General features: G+C 35.2%; 2 protein-coding genes across 5 annotated transcripts; both read right to left on the reverse strand.

Moving 5' to 3' along the window:
- Positions 1-3,564: 3,564 nt before the first annotated feature.
- On the reverse strand, positions 3,565-12,177 carry LOC109087328 (adenosine deaminase-like protein). Of its 4 annotated transcripts, none has more exons than XM_042715435.1 (9): positions 12,009-12,177; positions 11,770-11,877; positions 10,419-10,479; positions 10,255-10,342; positions 10,093-10,174; positions 9,886-10,012; positions 9,729-9,809; positions 9,499-9,637; positions 3,565-5,170 (listed from the first exon to the last, which is right to left on the reverse strand). In XM_042715435.1, the coding sequence occupies exons 3-9, from the start codon at positions 10,419-10,421 to the stop codon at positions 4,998-5,000; spliced, it is 693 nt and encodes a 230-aa protein (XP_042571369.1). In that variant the 5' UTR covers positions 10,422-10,479; positions 11,770-11,877; positions 12,009-12,177; the 3' UTR covers positions 3,565-4,997. The 4 variants fall into 4 exon arrangements, with proteins under 4 accessions (XP_042571369.1, XP_042571370.1, XP_042571368.1 ...); XM_042715436.1 differs by having other exon boundaries at positions 3,565-3,822; positions 5,085-5,170; positions 10,255-10,479; XM_042715434.1 differs by having other exon boundaries at positions 10,255-10,479.
- Positions 12,178-13,801: 1,624 nt separating this feature from the next.
- On the reverse strand, positions 13,802-15,875 carry LOC109087329 (complexin-3-like). Its single transcript, XM_019101536.2, has 3 exons — positions 15,491-15,875; positions 14,441-14,528; positions 13,802-14,368 (listed from the first exon to the last, which is right to left on the reverse strand). Exons 1-3 carry the CDS (start codon positions 15,649-15,651, stop codon positions 14,144-14,146), a joined length of 474 nt encoding a protein of 157 aa, XP_018957081.1. The 5' UTR covers positions 15,652-15,875; the 3' UTR covers positions 13,802-14,143.
- Positions 15,876-18,169: the final 2,294 nt, after the last annotated feature.

The following is an 18,169-nucleotide window of genomic DNA, read 5'->3' on the forward strand; positions in this document are numbered from 1 at the left end:
ATGTAATCTGTCAACTCAGATCTGCAGACTGACTCGGATTTTCAGCAGCCAGCATCATCTAGTTCAGATTATAAATTGGGCAAAAGTAATGTAGTGTATTCTAACCTTAAGTAGGAAATGTTCCGAAATCTGAAGAACATGCTCAGGACATAAATGATCTGTTGACTCATGACAACTCAAGTCCCACCATTCTTCATTCACTACTTATAAATGAACTCTGAATCAAAATACAAAACTGTCTAATTTTCCTTATATTGTACTCACTACATGTAATCATAGCTTTAATGTGTTCATTGTTTCTGCTTAAGTAAACAGGCCTACATGACGTTATCTATTTGTTTGATTTGTATCAGCTTAGAACTGTACATTTCTGCCATATGGACATTATTTTGATACAGTCACCCATGATAACTCTTATTGTAATGTAGAAATACATATTTTCTGTAAAGCTGCTTTGAAATTATATGTACTTATCCTGAACTGCACACTGAATTGTATTAATTGTAATATGATTGCCTATGCTATACACAAACATTTTTAGTGTAGAAACCATTTTTATTCAGAAATTGCTAGAAATTGTACAACTAGTTAAAAAGAAACAGCAAGTAACACACTGAATTAAACATGAAATTTAAAAGTACAAAGACTGGAATAGTTTTGACTTGTAAAACCTACTCCAATACTCTGTTTTATTTACAACTTTAAGAATTTTTTTTTACAGAGTACGTAAATGCCTAGCATTTACAAAAAGGTTAGCATATTAGCAAATATCATTATTATTTTACTTAATGCAGTTTTAAAAGTACATTTGCAAATGTAGCCTATTTCATTTAAAGGGATAGTTCAACCAAAAATTTTAAAATTCTGTCATAAATTACTCACCCTCATGTTGTTCCAAACCCATAAGATATTTGTTTATCTTCTGAACACAAATTAAGATATTTTTGATGAAATCCGAGAGCTATATATCCCTCCATAGACAGCAAAGTAACTACCACATTCAAGGCACAGAAACGTAGTAAGAACATCCTTAAAATGGTCCATGTAACATCAGTGGTTCAACCATAATTTTGCAAAGCCACGAGAATACTTTTTGTGCGCAAAGAAAACAAAAATGTTACCATCTACCGCCATTATCGAGAGTAACATGACACATATGTTTTTTGTTGCAATAAACCTTAACACACACCACAGAGAGCAATCAAATGTGCTGAAACATTCACTGTGAATACAAAAAGTGTTGTGGCCATCCTACCTAATGCCACTGTCCAGAGAATCACTCCATTTGCTTGTAGCAGCCACTGCTGTTACATTCTTGCACCTCAAGTGGGCGCTCTGTCTCTCAGCCCTCTAAAGACAAACTGCTCCTTGGGTTCCCACATCAGAGCAACGGTCTTCAGAACACTACAATCATGGGAAAAGAATATTATTAGCAATGTATTTGGCAACTACCATGAAATGTAATCTATTTCTTGGGGCTACTAAGTCCCTCACCAAATTAGTAACTCGAGGTCTGTGTGTGTGTTTGCATTTTTTTTCAATACCTTGCTGCTCCATTCAGTTAAAAGCTGGGCCCATATCACAGTTCCCCACATCACTGGACCGTAAACTCATACTTCATTCCTCATCAGGCACTATTTCACCTGTATTACTCACCTGAACAACCTCCTGTGACATTTGACCTGTCCCACATGGAGCTGAGCACTGATGCAACATCGTGAGGGAACAGTGTTATGCTTATGTGCTGATACAACATATTTATATTTCTCAATATTTTCTAGCCTACACATTGACTCTGATGGCTGTAGTCTAGATTAAGGTCATAGACTGTTTGGCTCTTATGGCAGTAATTTATTAGAGATTGAATAGGGTGCAATTACACTACAATCTGCAGACCTCTCCATGCTTGTATTGTGTGGCATGAAACCATGTGGTCATTTGGTGGATTTAACCAAATTAAATGAGCATGAAACATTGAGTACAGATTGGAAAGTATATCTCGCTACCAACTGAAACAAACCCTACCTTCTGTAAAATAAATATAACGCTTAGAATCGGAATAAAGAATGTACTGTCACCACATTAAGTCTATGTCTGTCACCTCAGGCAGTAAACAGGTCCATGGTAAATCCTGTGTAATTGATAGATGTCACCTGCTTGTGTCCAGTCGGTGGGAATCTGCCACTCGCTTCATATGTTCAGCTGACAGTCAGCAGGAGTTTCGGGGGCAGGAAGATGTCAGCAGAACTTTGGTGACACTGTGTCATTGTTTCAGTTGGCATTTGCCTGCTTACAGAGCAGTGAGCCAAGACCACAAGTCTTACTAATTTCAGATGCCTCATCAATGGCCCCCTTCAAAAACATATAGATTTTGTATAAGTAGATAATACATGATAGATGAACAGATAAAACGATATAGACAAACAGACATTGTCATTCTCTTTTTTAGACAGACAGACAGACAGATAGATAGATAGATAGATAGATAGATAGATAGATAGATAGACAGACAGACAGACAAAAGATAGATAGATAGATAGATAGATAGATAGATAGATAGATAGATAGATAGATAGATAGATTGATTGATAGAAGGATATAGACAGACAGACAGACAGATAGACAGACAGACAGACAGACAGACAGACAGACAGACAGACAGACAGACAGACAGACAGGCAGGCAGGCAGACAGACAGATAGACATAGATAGATAGATAGATAGATAGATAGATAGATAGATAGATAGATAGATAGATAGATAGATAGATAGATAGATAGACAGACAGACAGACAAAGATAGATAGATAGATAGATAGATAGATAGATAGATAGATAGATAGATAGATAGATAGATAGATAGATAGATAGATAGATAGATAGATAGATAGATAGATAGATAGATAGATTGATAGAAGGATATAGAGACAGACAGACAGACAGACAGATAGATAGATAGATAGATAGATAGAGAGATAGATATAGACAGACAGACAGACAGACAGACAGACAGACAGACAGACAGACAGACAGATAGATAGATAGATAGATAGATAGATAGATAGATAGATAGATAGCTATAGATAGATAGATAGATAGATAGATAGATAGACAGACAGACAGACAGGGTGGAGATTGTGCTGGGTTTTCTTTGATAGTTTGGTTGTTGGTTTGATTGGTATATTTTTTTATTTATAGTTTGATTTTTTGATTGATAGAAGGATATAGACAGACAGACAGACAGACAGATAGATAGACAGACAGACAGACAGACAGACAGACAGACAAGACAGACAGACAGACAGATAGATAGAACAATATAGACAGACAGACAGACAGACAGACAGACAGACAGACAGACAGACAGACAGACAGACAGACAGACAGACAGACAGACAGACAGACAGACAGACAGACAGACAGACAGACAGACAGACAGACAGACAGACAGACAGATAGATAGATAGATAGATAGATAGATAGATAGATAGATAGATAGATAGATAGATAGATATAGACAGACAGACAGATAGATAGGTAGGTAGAACAAAAGAAAGATAGATAGAACGATGGAACGAAATAAGATAGATAGAACTGTCCATTTTCATTTACTTTTATTTTTTTCATCAAGGTCGTGTGTAACAATTGCTCTTACAAAAAAGTAGCGTTCAGCTCCAGAGTCTATCAGAGAAAGCAAACAGCTCAAACTCTGTAAATATGACACAGACGGCTCCTTTCAATGAAGATGCCGTGGGCTTGAGCGGTTTTCCACAGAGAAAATGAATTCCTAGTACACTCCAGGGTTTTGCTGCTGGAAGATCATCTATTTTGGGCAACAGAAAGGATTGTTTCTGTTTTAATGTATTCAAATATATTATATCCTGGAAGAAACGCAAATGGCTAAAGAGATCTAAAAAACATTTTCGAGGGAACTCTTAAAAAAAGTACATTTTGGTAATATTATTTAATAAATTCAGTAATAATATTTCACAGTATAGTTCTATATGTTCTATACATTAACATAGTTAATGCATTAGATATATATTTAATTTATAATATACTATTGTTAATTGTGCATTCATAGTGCATTATGTAATGTACAAAATTAGTACAGTATATGTAGAAACTGACATTAACCAGTCACCCAATTTGTGAATGAGTGAATCATTCAGTCTCAAAAATCATTCAGAATCAGACTCAAAAGAGTATTTCATCCACTTTAATGTAAATTACAAGAGATATGACTTATCATGTCCACTACAGTCACAGTATATTATTGCAGCAATCAATAAGTTATTCACCCTACTTACATGTAGTATAGCATCAGATAAAATCTGAAATTTCACACTCTGAAAAGCTTACATGGATTATTTGGTACATTTATATTGAAATACTACTCAGATGAGCCAATCAGAACACTACAGCCCTGTTTCTGTAGTAAAGAGAAATATGGAAAAGAGCGAACTAAACTGGGCCATGCATGAACACAAAACTCAGTATATGTGAATTTAAAGTTTTTCCCAGTAATTGAAGTATTTTACGCATGTTCACACCACTAGGTCAATTTCCAGGGTGAAAACCGGATAGTTTTTGAGCACAAAATTGCTCAGCCTTTATTAAGGAGCATCTATTACTGTTGAAAACCCAGTTTGCACAAATACATTCTAGCATTCAATTCTCTTTCGCTGGCACTCCAGCCACAATTACATGCTACAGTGACTTTAAGGACCCTGAAAGGGCAGCCAAGGCGTTCTCAAGACACCTCTGCTTGGTGCTCATTTTGCAAGGTTGTTTCAAAACAAATCATCACCCTGGGCAATTCTGAAGTTAAAGAATGGCGTGGGTGCAGTTGCAGCTTGCAACATGTAGCTAATTTTAATAATGATCTTCCAATCCAGCTGGAAAACAGTGCATTGAATGCAGTATACAGAATGTGATTTATGATTAAGCAGATGGTATGTTGTGCTAATTAGATTAAATATATGCTGTCGGATCAAACTACCATTCATTTCGTGTAGTAGTCTTCTTTAATGCCACATTGTGAAATGAAAACAAACGACCAATCATAAACTGATCTGCACTTACCTTATTAAATAGGTGTAATGCTGCCTTGTCAGATTTGGTGACCCAGCTGTATTTCTGCAACTGTTCACAGCAGACCAAAATGCTTTCTACAGTATGGAACAGAGGAGATTCTGAAATCAGAAAAAAACTGCTGCTTTCAAACAATAATAATAATTTTAAAAAAAACTTTGCTTCTGCAGACAGAGCCAAAGCTCTTGCTAACACAGCAAATGCATCTGGGCATTGTTGCGGTGACATCAGCAAGACAAGCTTTGTAGTTTTTATGTGTCTGGCATCATTACCAGCTTGTCAAATATGCTTTACAAACAGAAGCAGCATAAAAGAGGCCTTGTGAAGAAGATATGCCTCTGTGGAATATCTCACTGGACAGCTGCCAGTGTGATGTGGCTGTTTTAGCCAAGAAAGGAAATTATCACATCTAACAATTTGATACCACACCTCTCAGAGGTTTTGCAATGAATTCAAAGCTATTGCTATCATTCAAAAAAAAAATGAACCGATAAAATAACAGCCAAACTCCACGACAAACAACAAAAATAAACAACACAGCAAGCTACAGTTGAAAAGGCAGGACATAAACACCATTAAGTCACTAAGGTCACTACCATTCAAATGTTTATGGTCGGTACGATTATTCTTTTTTTTTTTAAATACGTTATTTCAAATTAATAAAAAAAAAAGTCTCATGCTCACCAAGGCTGTACTTATTTGTTAAAAAATACAGTAAAACAGTAATACTGTGAAATATTATTAAAATGTGATTTATTCCTGTGGCAGCAAAGCTGAATTTTCAGCATCCATTACGACAGTCTTCGGTGAAACTGTGCTAAATTGTTTTCAGAATTTTTGGTAAATGGAAAGTTTCAATGAACAGCCTCTTTAAATACTGTTGAAATCTTTTGCAACAATATAAATGCCTTTACTGTCAATTTGATCAATTTAATGCATCTTTGCTGAATGAATCTATTAATTTCTTAAACACACACACTATATATATATATATATATATATATATATATATATATATATATATATATATCTATATATATATATATATATATATATACATTGAAATGTCATGCCAAATATTGGCTCATTTTGGATTTCATGAGAGCTACACATTCCAAAAAAGTTGGGACAGGTAGCAATAAGAGGCCGGAAAAGTAAAATGTACATATAAGGAACAACTGGAGGACCAATTTGCAACTTATTAGGTCAATTGGCAACATGATAAGAGCCTCACAGAGTGGCAGTGTCTCTAAGAAGTCAAGATGGGCAGAGGATCACCAATTCCCCCAATGCTGCGGTGAAAAATAGTGAAGCAATATCAGAAAGGAGTTTTCTCAGAGAAAAATTCCAAAGAGTTTGAAGTTATCATCATCTACAGTGCATAATATCATCCAAAGATTCAGAGAATCTGGAACAAATCTCTGTGCGTAAGGGTCAAGGCCGGAAAACCATACTGGATGCCCGTGATCTTCGGGCCCTTAGACGGCACTGCATCACATACAGGAATGCTACTGTAATGGAAATCACAACATGGGCTCAGGAATACTTCCAGAAAACATTGTCAGTGAACACAATCCACTGTGCCATTCGCCGTTGCCGGCTAAAACTCTTTAGGTCAAAAAAGAAGCCCTATCTAAACATGATCCAGAAGCGCAGGCTTTTTCTCTGGGCCAAGGCTCATTTAAAATGGACTGTGGCAAAGTGGAAAACTGTTCTGTGGTCAGACGAATCAAAATTTTAAGTTCTTTTTGGAAAACTGGGACGCCATGTCATCCGGACTAAAGAGGACAAGGACAACCCAAGTTGTTATCAGCGCTCAGTTCAGAAGCCTGCATCTCTGATGGTATGGGGTTGCATGAGTGCGTGTGGCATGGGCAGCTTACACTTCTGGAAAGGCACCATCAATGCTGAAACATATATCCAAGTTCTAGAACAACATATGCTCTCATCCAGACGTCGTCTCTTTCAGGGAAGACCTTGCATTTTCCAACATGACAATGCCAGACCACATACTGCATCAATTACAACATCATGGCTGCGTAGAAGAAGGATCCGGGTACTGAAACGGCCAGCCTGCAGTCCAGATCTTTCACCCATAGAAAACATTTGGCGCATCATAAAGAGGAAGATTTGACAAAGAAGATCTTAGACAGTTGAGCAACTAGAAGCCTGTGTTAGACAAGAATTGGACAACATTCCTATTCCTAAACTTGAGCAACTTGTCTCCTCAGTCCCCAGACGTTTGCAGACTGTTATAAAAAGAAGAGGAGATGCCACACAGTGGCAAACATGGCCTTGTCCCAACTTTTTTGAGACGTGTTGATGCCATAAAATTTAAAATCAACTTATTTTTCCCTTAAAATGATAAATTTTCTCAGTTTAAACATTTGATATGTCATCTATGTTATTTTCTGAATAAAATATTGAAATTTGAAACTTCCACATCATTGCATTCTGTTTTTATTCACAGTTTGTACAGTGTCCCAACTTTTTTGGAATCGGGTTTGTATATTTATATATATATATATATATATATATATATATATATATATATATATATATATATATGACCCCAAACTTTTGAGCTGTTCCTGACAGAAGTAAAAGGTGTGACAACTAGCCCCGGTCTCTCCTGCAATGTGACACTAGCTAAAGAAAGACCTGAAAACCATTTTGACATTGATTTTACCCAGTATGAAACACACACAAAAAGATATTATTACGGGTTTAGGACCCCTAAAGGAAACCCCGGGAGAAATCAATTGAGGTGTTATATCTGAGGTTCCCAACCGGGCGCAATGGGATCCATTCTGTCTTCATCACTATAGATTCTCCTCAAAAGCCTGATATAAAACCAAGGACTAAACCACTCTGTGCAGGAGAACAGGTGCAGAGGATTCATGGTTCTGTTTCTGATGTCTTCTCAGAGTGCGTTCACAGCCATTAGCTACTGTGGTCTTAAGAGGTTAACTGCATGCTAAGTTCTCCTAGACATTTCGTGTCTGGCACCTGAGTGAACAGGAGATCTTTGAGCTTATGAAGAAGGACATATAGCTTGACAACAAGAGTCATTAAAGACCTAAACAAGCATTCAACAAGAGATCTGAGCTGTGAAACGTTATCCAGGAGAGAAACGTCATGTGAGCTTTCCTTGCTTTGCAGTTAAAACAGTAAAAGAACTTTTAAAATGAACTGCTGTCCTCTAGTGGTAAAACCTTTCGGTTGTTTAAAGTACAAAACAGCTTTCTTTTTACCAAGTACAAATGATTTACTAATGAGCAATGACTGTTTAAAAGCACACAAATTGTATTTTATGTAGTTAGCTGGAACAACGTGCCTTTTATGTAGTAAACTAACTCTTTGTATTTAGTTTCAGCATTTGATGGAAAACTCCACATTTCAAACTGTGATGGAAAACAGGATAACTAGAGCAAAATGACATTAAAATGTTAAAAACAGAATCTGACGCAATCCATTATTTAACGGATCACTTGCTGTCTTCATCCAGTCAATATTTTGACATCGTAAAATATGCAGATAATAATGTTAAGTACTTTTTTGATAATTAAGGAGTATTTATTAATAAGTACAACTGTTTATGCTGAAAAATGGCAAATGTAATAAATCACTTTCACACTAGTTGTGTAATTAATAAACTTAAAAATATTTAATATTGTTGTATTAATATCCAATATTAATAAATAATATAAATATTCAAGAAACCACCAATAATCTATTATAAATATTAAAATCAATTTTATTTAAACAGCAAGGTGTTTCACACAACGCATGTACAGTATGTATTAGTACAGATATTAATGCAGTGCTTTATAAATGGAGGAAACCAATGTAATTAGCTGCAAGAGTCAAACCAAAGGTGGAGGCCGGCAGCTGGTACTCCTGAGAGAGATCCGTGCAGAACACACCCTAATCATCTGTCTGATGAGACACGAGGAACAGGCATCTTGTTATTTTCTAACTGAACTTTTTACATTTTTTACATCAACCCTACAAATCCTACATTTCTATGGCTTCTAAATTACTAACATGATCAAAACGTACTGAGACATGTTATTGGGAGATACAGAGTGACTGATATTTATATGCAGTTAATTCAGAGCAGCGGCTGCTAACAGCGCCAGCGTTCGCTCTACTTTACAACACTAATAATAATTAATAAGATTATTCAAAAATTAAATGTTTAAAAAACTTCTTCAAAGTTCAAGTATGTAATTTTGGAATTTGGTGGCAGAGTAGTTAAACATAAATTAGTTAATAAACCAAAAAGGAAATAGTAAAACTGTTAATAAAATAAAAATAGTAAAGGGAATGTAAGAAATAATAATAATTATTAATTTTTAGTGTTCCAGGATGTCATTTTGAAATTACAATGGAAAACTCTTACCAATAGGAATATTTTGTTTGCAAAGTTTATCCGCAAGACTGTCAGACCCGCCGCTCTCAGGGTGTAGGAAGGTTCTGTGGCCGATTCTATCAGGAGGCAAGTTCAACAACAGCTCAGACTCATCTCTCTGAGAAGGAACCTGAAATAAATATGAACTCTTGCGTAAACCATGTAGAAGTATTCCTACCAAAACATAATTACAATATAAAGAAGTTTCCATGTGCTCTGACCTCTGAGAGGTGTAGCACCAACTTCAGACCGCAGTTCTTGGCTTTTTCAAGTGCAGAGAGCAAATCTTTTCCATGACTGACCTGTAAGATCAAAGATATGGAGACTGCAGAGAGAAGTAATAAGTCGAGTATCAAGTAAATTGCATTCTGAATCTACTGTTGGGTCTCCACTAAGGTCAAGTCCAACTACTATTCCATCACTGGAAAGCAGGAAATCTTCTGCCAGCTTCACTGTATCCATAGCAACCTCAGGCCCATGTCTGCGGTCCACGGCTACGAGAAACCTCTTCAAACAATTAAAAAATATAGCAGTTGACCATATAAGCAGCAGGTTGTTACCTAGAATAAATACCTAAAAAATTACCTGACATCAATGTCAACTTCCGCTTGTTTACACTGCCGGATGGCTTCGAGCACAGTTTCAATGTATCTTTGTTTAGTGAGACCTTTTAGTGACAAAAATAAATGTCAACAAAAGGCAGAAATGAGCAGCTAATAATTGTTTGACATAAAACACTTCCAGTACCTGTTTCAGTCACTTCCCGCTGCATGCTATGCAACTCCAAATATTTAACGCCATCTGCTGCAAACTCTTGAATCATTGTTTTGGCAACCTGTTTGATAATCATAATTCTCTTTTTCATTTATTCTTAAAGGTGAAAGATATTAAAACGAAGAGTAAGCCATTACCATTAGTATGTCCTCTTCTGAATCAACCAGCTGATGAATCACTTTAAAGACTTGAAAACACCTGTTGGAGAAACAGACTAACTTTTTTTACTCATCTGTAATAAGGATTAGGTTAAACCAGGATTAGGCCATTGTTCAATTAGGACATTTAAGTATCTTAACGTGCCTTAGAAAAAAAACATTACTGGTGTGCATCTTGAGACAAAACAATGGCAATGACATATTTCAAGCTCAGTCAGTGCAAGTTTCTTTCAGTTGAAACAGCTCAGAGATGCATTTTAGTCTGGGACTAGGCTTAAGCCTTGTCTGTGAAACCAGGATCAGTATACTTAGTGTGCACTACTAATTTAGTACACTAGTCTAGTTAACAACAAACAATGGCTGCATCCAAATATGCACACGTCTGAACTGTATGGTGGTCTTTTCACATAAAAAAGTATGCGAGTTCAGTAGCATTGAAGTGACGCAACTGATGCTAGTAGGTCACAAATCCTCAATTTGTAATAAACAGTTTCTTCTTTTATTCATTTCAATAATTTTATAAGGAACTCCTTTAATGTTGGATCCAATCCTCCATGCAAATAAATAAGGCTTAAACCTCTCGTATGTCATGGAACATCATCTGAACATTTCCTTTTTACATATGTTATGTCTAAAAAAAAAAAAATAATAACAAAATAAAAAAAGGAAAGAACATACTAAATTATTTTTTTGCCATACTCTATGCAATGAATGTACTTTCTGCAACACATCAGTTGAAGATACTGAGAAAAAAAAAAAATTATATATATATATTTAAAATATATATATATTATTTTGCATTGCCTTTAAAATTGAACAAGACAGAAAAAAACATGTATAAACTTGTTTTACTATTTTACTGAAAAAAATTTATAATTAATCTTTAATCGTTTTAATAAAAATGTTCAGAAAGAATAACTAAAAAAATCCATAATATATTATATATTACAGTGTGAACATAAAATTCTGAAAACAATAAAAATTCTTATACAATAAAACAATAATAATAATAATAATAATAAAAACTTTTAAAAATCATGTCACTGCCCAACTTTTTCTTATGTATTTACTAAACTAAATACAAAAAGATTTAGCAGAAGACAATGACAAAATCACGGATGTAGTACAATTGCATTCATACTATCTACTGCCGCGACGTAAGTACTTGTTCAAAAGAAGTACACACTCGGAGAGTATGCCATTTCGGAGGTAACCAATTTCTGAGATTTTTCTAGTACTTGTTTTAAATGTGATTATCATTAGATTCGTGCTGACAGGCCAGGGATGTGAGTGTGTTTATGTGCTCTGGAGTGCAGTGTCAGACACACACTCGTCCAGTGATCGGCGCTGTACGCTCGATGTTCAGATGCGGCTCGCGCTTCATAAGCGTCTCCATCCTGTCAAAACTGACAGAACCATCGAGAAGTGCGTGTAACTCCTGAAAGAAAAACAACACACCGTATTTAACTGAATTAAGTGAAAGTACTTCATTTATTTTGAACTCACTGGGTTGAGCCCATTAAAGGATAATGTCTGTTTTATTGATGGATCTAAGTATGTGTTTCCTACCACTTTGGGCAGAAGATCCGCCTCGGCGTCCATCGCTGTTTCCGTCGCCTTTATGAAATGTCAACTTCGAAAAAACCCTGCATGTTAAATAGCGATTGAATGTATTATTTCTGACACATGGAGACGGAATGTTTTTCATGATGCACCAACGTTGCGTTACTTCTGCTTAAAAACATTTGTGAAATTTGGAGAAGGAATGTTTTTCATGACGCGATCTTGCGTCCTTGTGTTCTCGCTATACGTCATCATTAACCGTCGAAGTTCAATTCCAATTCTCAAGAACGCAAGTACAGAGGACGCATGGAAGTGCCCGGATGTGTTCTTGATATCGAGGATGCATCGAGTGCGGACTTGATAGAATCGAGCCGTTAGAAATCACAGAAGACGCTGCGCGCGGCCGGTGTACGAAAGCCTGTAAGCTTTAAACTCGCTCTCGCAAATGCTTGACGGCTCTTAAAAATACATGCTTAAAAACATTTATCGTTTTGTTTTACTTAATTTTAATAAAGATATGAGACCTGGAGAAGAAAGTCTGCAGTATTTTTTATTGGCACAAATAAAATGAATCTTAACATAGTCATAGTTAAAAACAAATAACACTGTAAAATAAAACGTTATACAATTATATGTAAATGATATCTATAATAGTATAAATGTTTTAATAAGTTATGAAATTTGTTTGTAATGTTATGTTATATTTATGGTGGTTCATTGGCCGCTGCTTATGCTGTGATTATGCGGTCCGTTAAGCAAGAACACAGCACATCTCAATACTCGTAATGGTGTGTTCTCGCGTCCTTCCGAGTTCGTTCTTCCAAGGAGGCTTGGCAAGACCTGTCTCCACGGGAACGCAAGTCCGTTCTTTGCGTTCTTGGAATTGAGAAACAGCCAATAGTTCCTTCTTCCAAGGGAGCTTAGGTAGGTTGTTTTCGTTCTTGGAATTGAGAAACAGCCAATATTTTTTCAAGGTTATGGACAGGAGTGTGGAGCGCATAATGGTTGGGAAGTTGGAAATCAATAACCCAAATGAAAATGGCAGTTTTTTTTTTTTAAAAAAAAAAAAAAAAAAAACCTTTATTTTAATACAACAGTATCTTAAATTCTATTAATCAGTCTTGTTTCTTTTATGACAATAATGAATTCATGAAATATTCCTGATTGTTTTGTTTCTTTTCCTAACAGAACCTGAGGTGACAAGTTATTTATTCCCGAAGATCTTAAAGCTTGAATCAGTTGAAATCTTGCTCTTTCATATGCATCACACTCAATAAGTAAGAAATGAGTTTTAGACAACGTCGACCTTTAACAATGGTTCCCACATTCAAGTTTAACTTTCATTTTAATTTTAGTTAAAGTTTTAGTAATTGTGTCATGCGTCTGCATAAGTATTATTCATTTTATTTCAGTTTTAGTAATTTAAAACATCAAGTAAACCATGAATGAAAACGCCAAATGTTTCACTGGCAACTGAGATAAATAAGAACAATAATGAGTTTAAGTTTTTAAATATTTTTTTCATTAACTTTTATTTTATTTTGAGTATTAATAACACGGACTGACGTGAAATCAAAAAAGTGTATACAAACAGAGAAATAAACAATGACTGTTCACAAATTCATATTTGGTGTTCATATTTGGTGTTAATGTATGTTTTATATGTATGTTTCACATAAATACATCAACATATTAAGTACATAAAAAGGAGCAAATACATAAACTGTTATTTATGTATAATTAAACAGTTTTTTATTTTATACATAATATTAATAATACATATAATACATATAAGCTATATGCATTTAGCAGACCACAGTACTGTATTTTGCAATATTTTCTGTCTAATGACATTTTAAACACTGAAGAACAACAAGCTAAGAAAGTTATGAACTGATAATTATTGCCTTTAGCCACAATTATGATAAAGCGTAACATGTATACAGTGGAGCAAACATAATTTGCAATATCAACAAACACACTTCAAATTTATATGTAATTGCTTGGCTTTGGATAGGAGCTTGTCTTTCTTGAATCAGAGATTGATCTCATTATAAGTATGCTGTTTATTGATCAGAATTATTTCCTATAATAGATATCAGGATCCCCAATCAGCAGTCCAGCTCTGCGGTGCTTGTGTATTACATGACCTCACACTTTTCAGCAGACTGTTTAAGGTCTTCGATGGTGGACTGGGCCTTTTCTTTAAGCTGATCAATATCTACGTTCTGAATGTTGGTCAGCTGACCCAGGACGGACTGCTTGTGCTCCTCCTCCTGGTTGTCTTCGGCAATCATCTGGGCCAGCTCTGTGGGCAACTCCACGTCATCTGCCGCGGCCTGAATTTGCGTTTCGTCCAGTTCACTCTGTTAATTAATTATAGTAGTTAATATTGAAATAGCAAATTACAATAGTGCATTTTATAAAGTGATGTTTACTTTTGGAAGACGATATTTGTCCCTGAAGTGGCTCCTGACTGTGGCTCGCTCAGCCTTCTTTTGGGCAAAGCTGGTATCCCGCTCCATCCTAGTGGGAAATAAAAGTGGATTTGACACAAAAGAACTTAAAACATTTGTTGTTGTTAATCCTATTCTTAAATAAAAAATAAAATAAAAATACAATTAAATAATATTTTTTTTAATATATATTTTTTTATTTAATTTAGCTAATCATATTTTTTTAATAAAATGATTAAAATAAATAAATATTAAGTATTTTAAAATATACATTTTTCTATAATTTTATAAATGCCTAAATGTGATTCAGTATGAAATTTTGTTCAGTGCACATTTGAACTTTTTTGTGTCTAGGACAATGTAATACGATGCCATACAAAAATGCACATAAAGGAAGAAAAACAGCTGCATATGCATTTCTCCGGAGGAGTCACTGTCCTCAATGCCAAACCAGAGAAACGTGAATCTGGAGAGCAAGGTGACATGCAGTATTGATTAAACCACAGAAATACAGCAAGCTGGAGATAAACATTGACCTTCTCTACATTCTCCTTGTATTACATTTGAACAAGTGACTGTGCATTTTGTGTGTCAAATTCAAACAGGAGGGATAGGGGATGTCACAGTGTTATATAGCCTATAGAAATGTTTAAGAATAATTATTATTGTGACATCCATCCAGGTTCGGATTTAATGATTCATGTGTGTCTTGATGTCTATGTAAGGAACACGCTCTTTTTAAAAATATTTATTTATTGTTTTTGTGTGTGTGTGTGTGTGTGTGGAATTTATTGTTGAAAACACTAAAATGAAATATAACATACAATAATTGTTTAAAAATGTATTGCATTTATAATAATAATTTAAAATAATAATAATAATAATCATATTTATTGGTTATTACCGAACGAAACAATGATGGGAAAATGATGCATATAAAAATTATTTAAAAATTTAACATCATATGCTTTGGTCATGACCAAACCGCCAAAGTAACAGAAAGTGGAGGCTATAAAAAGTGCTGAATCTTACTTCTCCTCCGCCAACTGTTGTTGATACTGCTCGAACTCTTCATGTGTCATTCCCTTCGCTGCAGCTTCTGACTTTTCTCCTCCTTCTGCTTTTTCTTCTCCAAGACCTCCGGTAAGATCCTTCAGCTGCCCTCCTATCATGTGTTTGAACATAAAAGCCATTGTTTTCCTGCAGAATACAGATATAAACCGCCTGCTTCTGTGGATAATATGTCAGTCACTTGAGTAACTCTTGTTCAGTAATGTGTCGTCCGACTCTTGAGAAGAAAACAAAAACGCCGAAAGCAGATGTTTTGATTTCTTCCGCTCAATTCAAGTTTCAGCACCAAATATTAATAACCTGTACAACGCGGAGGAATTTGCGCTCTCTCTCTCTCTCTCTCTCTCTCTCTCTCTCTCTCTCTCTCTCTCTCTCTCTCTCTCTCTCTCTCTCTCTCTCTCTCTCTCTCTCTGACATAACGCGCGAGTTCTGATTCCTGACGCTTCTTCTGCTGAGTGCTGACTGATGAGGTGAGGCTCAAAGACGTCATGATAAATATGTATTAATGTAAATAATATATACAAATATATGATAACTGATACTTTAAGATAAATTGTGGCTACATTGGGTTAATCTATCACATACAATAGTCTATTTTCTTTGCCTGCCTGCTTTAAAATGATTGAAATATATATTAAATAGAATTATTTAAGAATGGTGGGGGTGAATATATGACAATAATAATAATAAATATTTAATATCTAATATATGAATAAAAGTAAAAATATTTAAATTTTTTTTTATTATATTTGTTTAAGAGTGTTTGCGACCAACAATATAAATAATCTGCACAAATTCGGACTTTTCTTACCCATGTAAATTCCTTTAGCTTATTTAAATATTAATATTAATTTATATCTAAATTTTGAATTGTTGATTTACAAATTGCATTTCTGAGAACATGAATGATAATGATACGTAATTATATGAATTTGTTTTCATAATATATGAATATAAAGAACAATTCAATTAATTTTCGATTCATATTTTTATTTAAAATATAATGACTGTGTACAGATATTTGTTTTGACCTCTTACCATGCTAAATAAAATAACAATATTAATGTATTACATATATGACACATCATTATATTATTTTGTTTCATATTATATATTAAATATATTCGTTTTATGCATATATATTCTGCTTTGTGACAAACAATATGTCCCAAGCAAAACAATGTTCTTTTAGCTTTTCTAAATATTCATTTTTCATTGTTATCTATAAATTGTTTAGATAAATTGACAAATCACTATCTGAAAGCATGAATAAAACATGTTTAAATGTCCTCTTTGGATGATATGATGACCTTTCCCAAAGAGAGCGGTGAGTCAACCTCTTTGTAACATTTGGGGGGATTTTAACAATTAAATTTGCTGTGAACATTCATCTTGCTGAATCCAACTGCTTTCAGATGGAGATCTCTGATAACATGAGAGTTTATTCAGAGACGCCACACTGAATCCATTATCATATATGTTTTAAACATGACCAGCTGCAATCTGATTTGTCCTCATTTGTCCAGTGAAGAACAACAGACTATATTGAATTGCATTTAGCATATACACAAGCAGCAAAGACACTTTCCCAAACCTTCTACAGCACTTGTTGTCTTTGAGGGTCAGTGATTCTTCAAACAAATGCCAGGGCATTGAGAAGGTTTGTCTCCTGCCTGAAGCAGTGCCTTATACCGAGTCCCGGCACAAAGACACTTCTCCGTTCAGAGGACTCTGAATCACTGTACTCAATTACCCTTCATGAGGCACATTTCTTGCCAAAATGCAAACAGCAGAGAGATGCGTTTTGCATGAGAGGAGTCATAAACGTAAGCATCTCAAGGACTCCACTTCTAGTGTTGATTGGGATTCACACTGGCATTCGAGCTCCCTTAGGCTGGGCGTGGGTGAAGGCCGGATCCGGGCCTGAGCCCAAATGTCATGGGAGAGATGTAAATGGGGGCTGACGAGCACTGCGGATGCTTCCGAACCTACAGCTGGAGGAACTTTGGTATTTTAGAGAATCAAACTTAGCATGTCACTTAATGTTGCTCTCTTCAGGCAAACGCATGAAGACTGCACATCACAGAGATAAAGACTGAAGAAACATGCAAATCATTGCTGCTATTGACTGCTTGGTAGGGATGGTTTGAAGCTATGAATGTTCGCTGTTATCATTTTGGTTTTTCCCTCATAACATTAGGTCAGAATCATTTCCTTTAAACAAAGCAGTTGAATTAAACTGCTTATTGTCCCTTGGCAATGTCTTCTAAATAGGCCACAATACAGAGCAAATCTTGACACGTGGATGGTGACATCCACAGTCAGGCGTTCTGGCGTGAAGCACACAGGACGCCCGAGGGGGAAGCTGAAGTCCCGTCTCCCTGACTTACCTCCTTCTTCCTTTTTTGAACAGGGAAGCTTGAATAAAAATTTTAGGGATCTCGGATTTTAAGGAGAGGAACTACAGGTGGTTTCTTTCCCTTTTTCTTTCAAATAAAAATAAAATAGAAAATGAAACCGACATTATGCTAAATTAAAATCATGCAAATTAAGCATTGCCTTATTATAATATGCAATGAGTTCCAGTAGCTGAGGAGCATATTAATCTACCAAATGCATTCATGCAAATATGCATATTTG

This window comes from Cyprinus carpio, chromosome A25 (genome assembly GCF_018340385.1).
Source record: "Cyprinus carpio isolate SPL01 chromosome A25, ASM1834038v1, whole genome shotgun sequence".
Classification (NCBI taxonomy): Eukaryota; Metazoa; Chordata; class Actinopteri; order Cypriniformes; family Cyprinidae; genus Cyprinus; species Cyprinus carpio.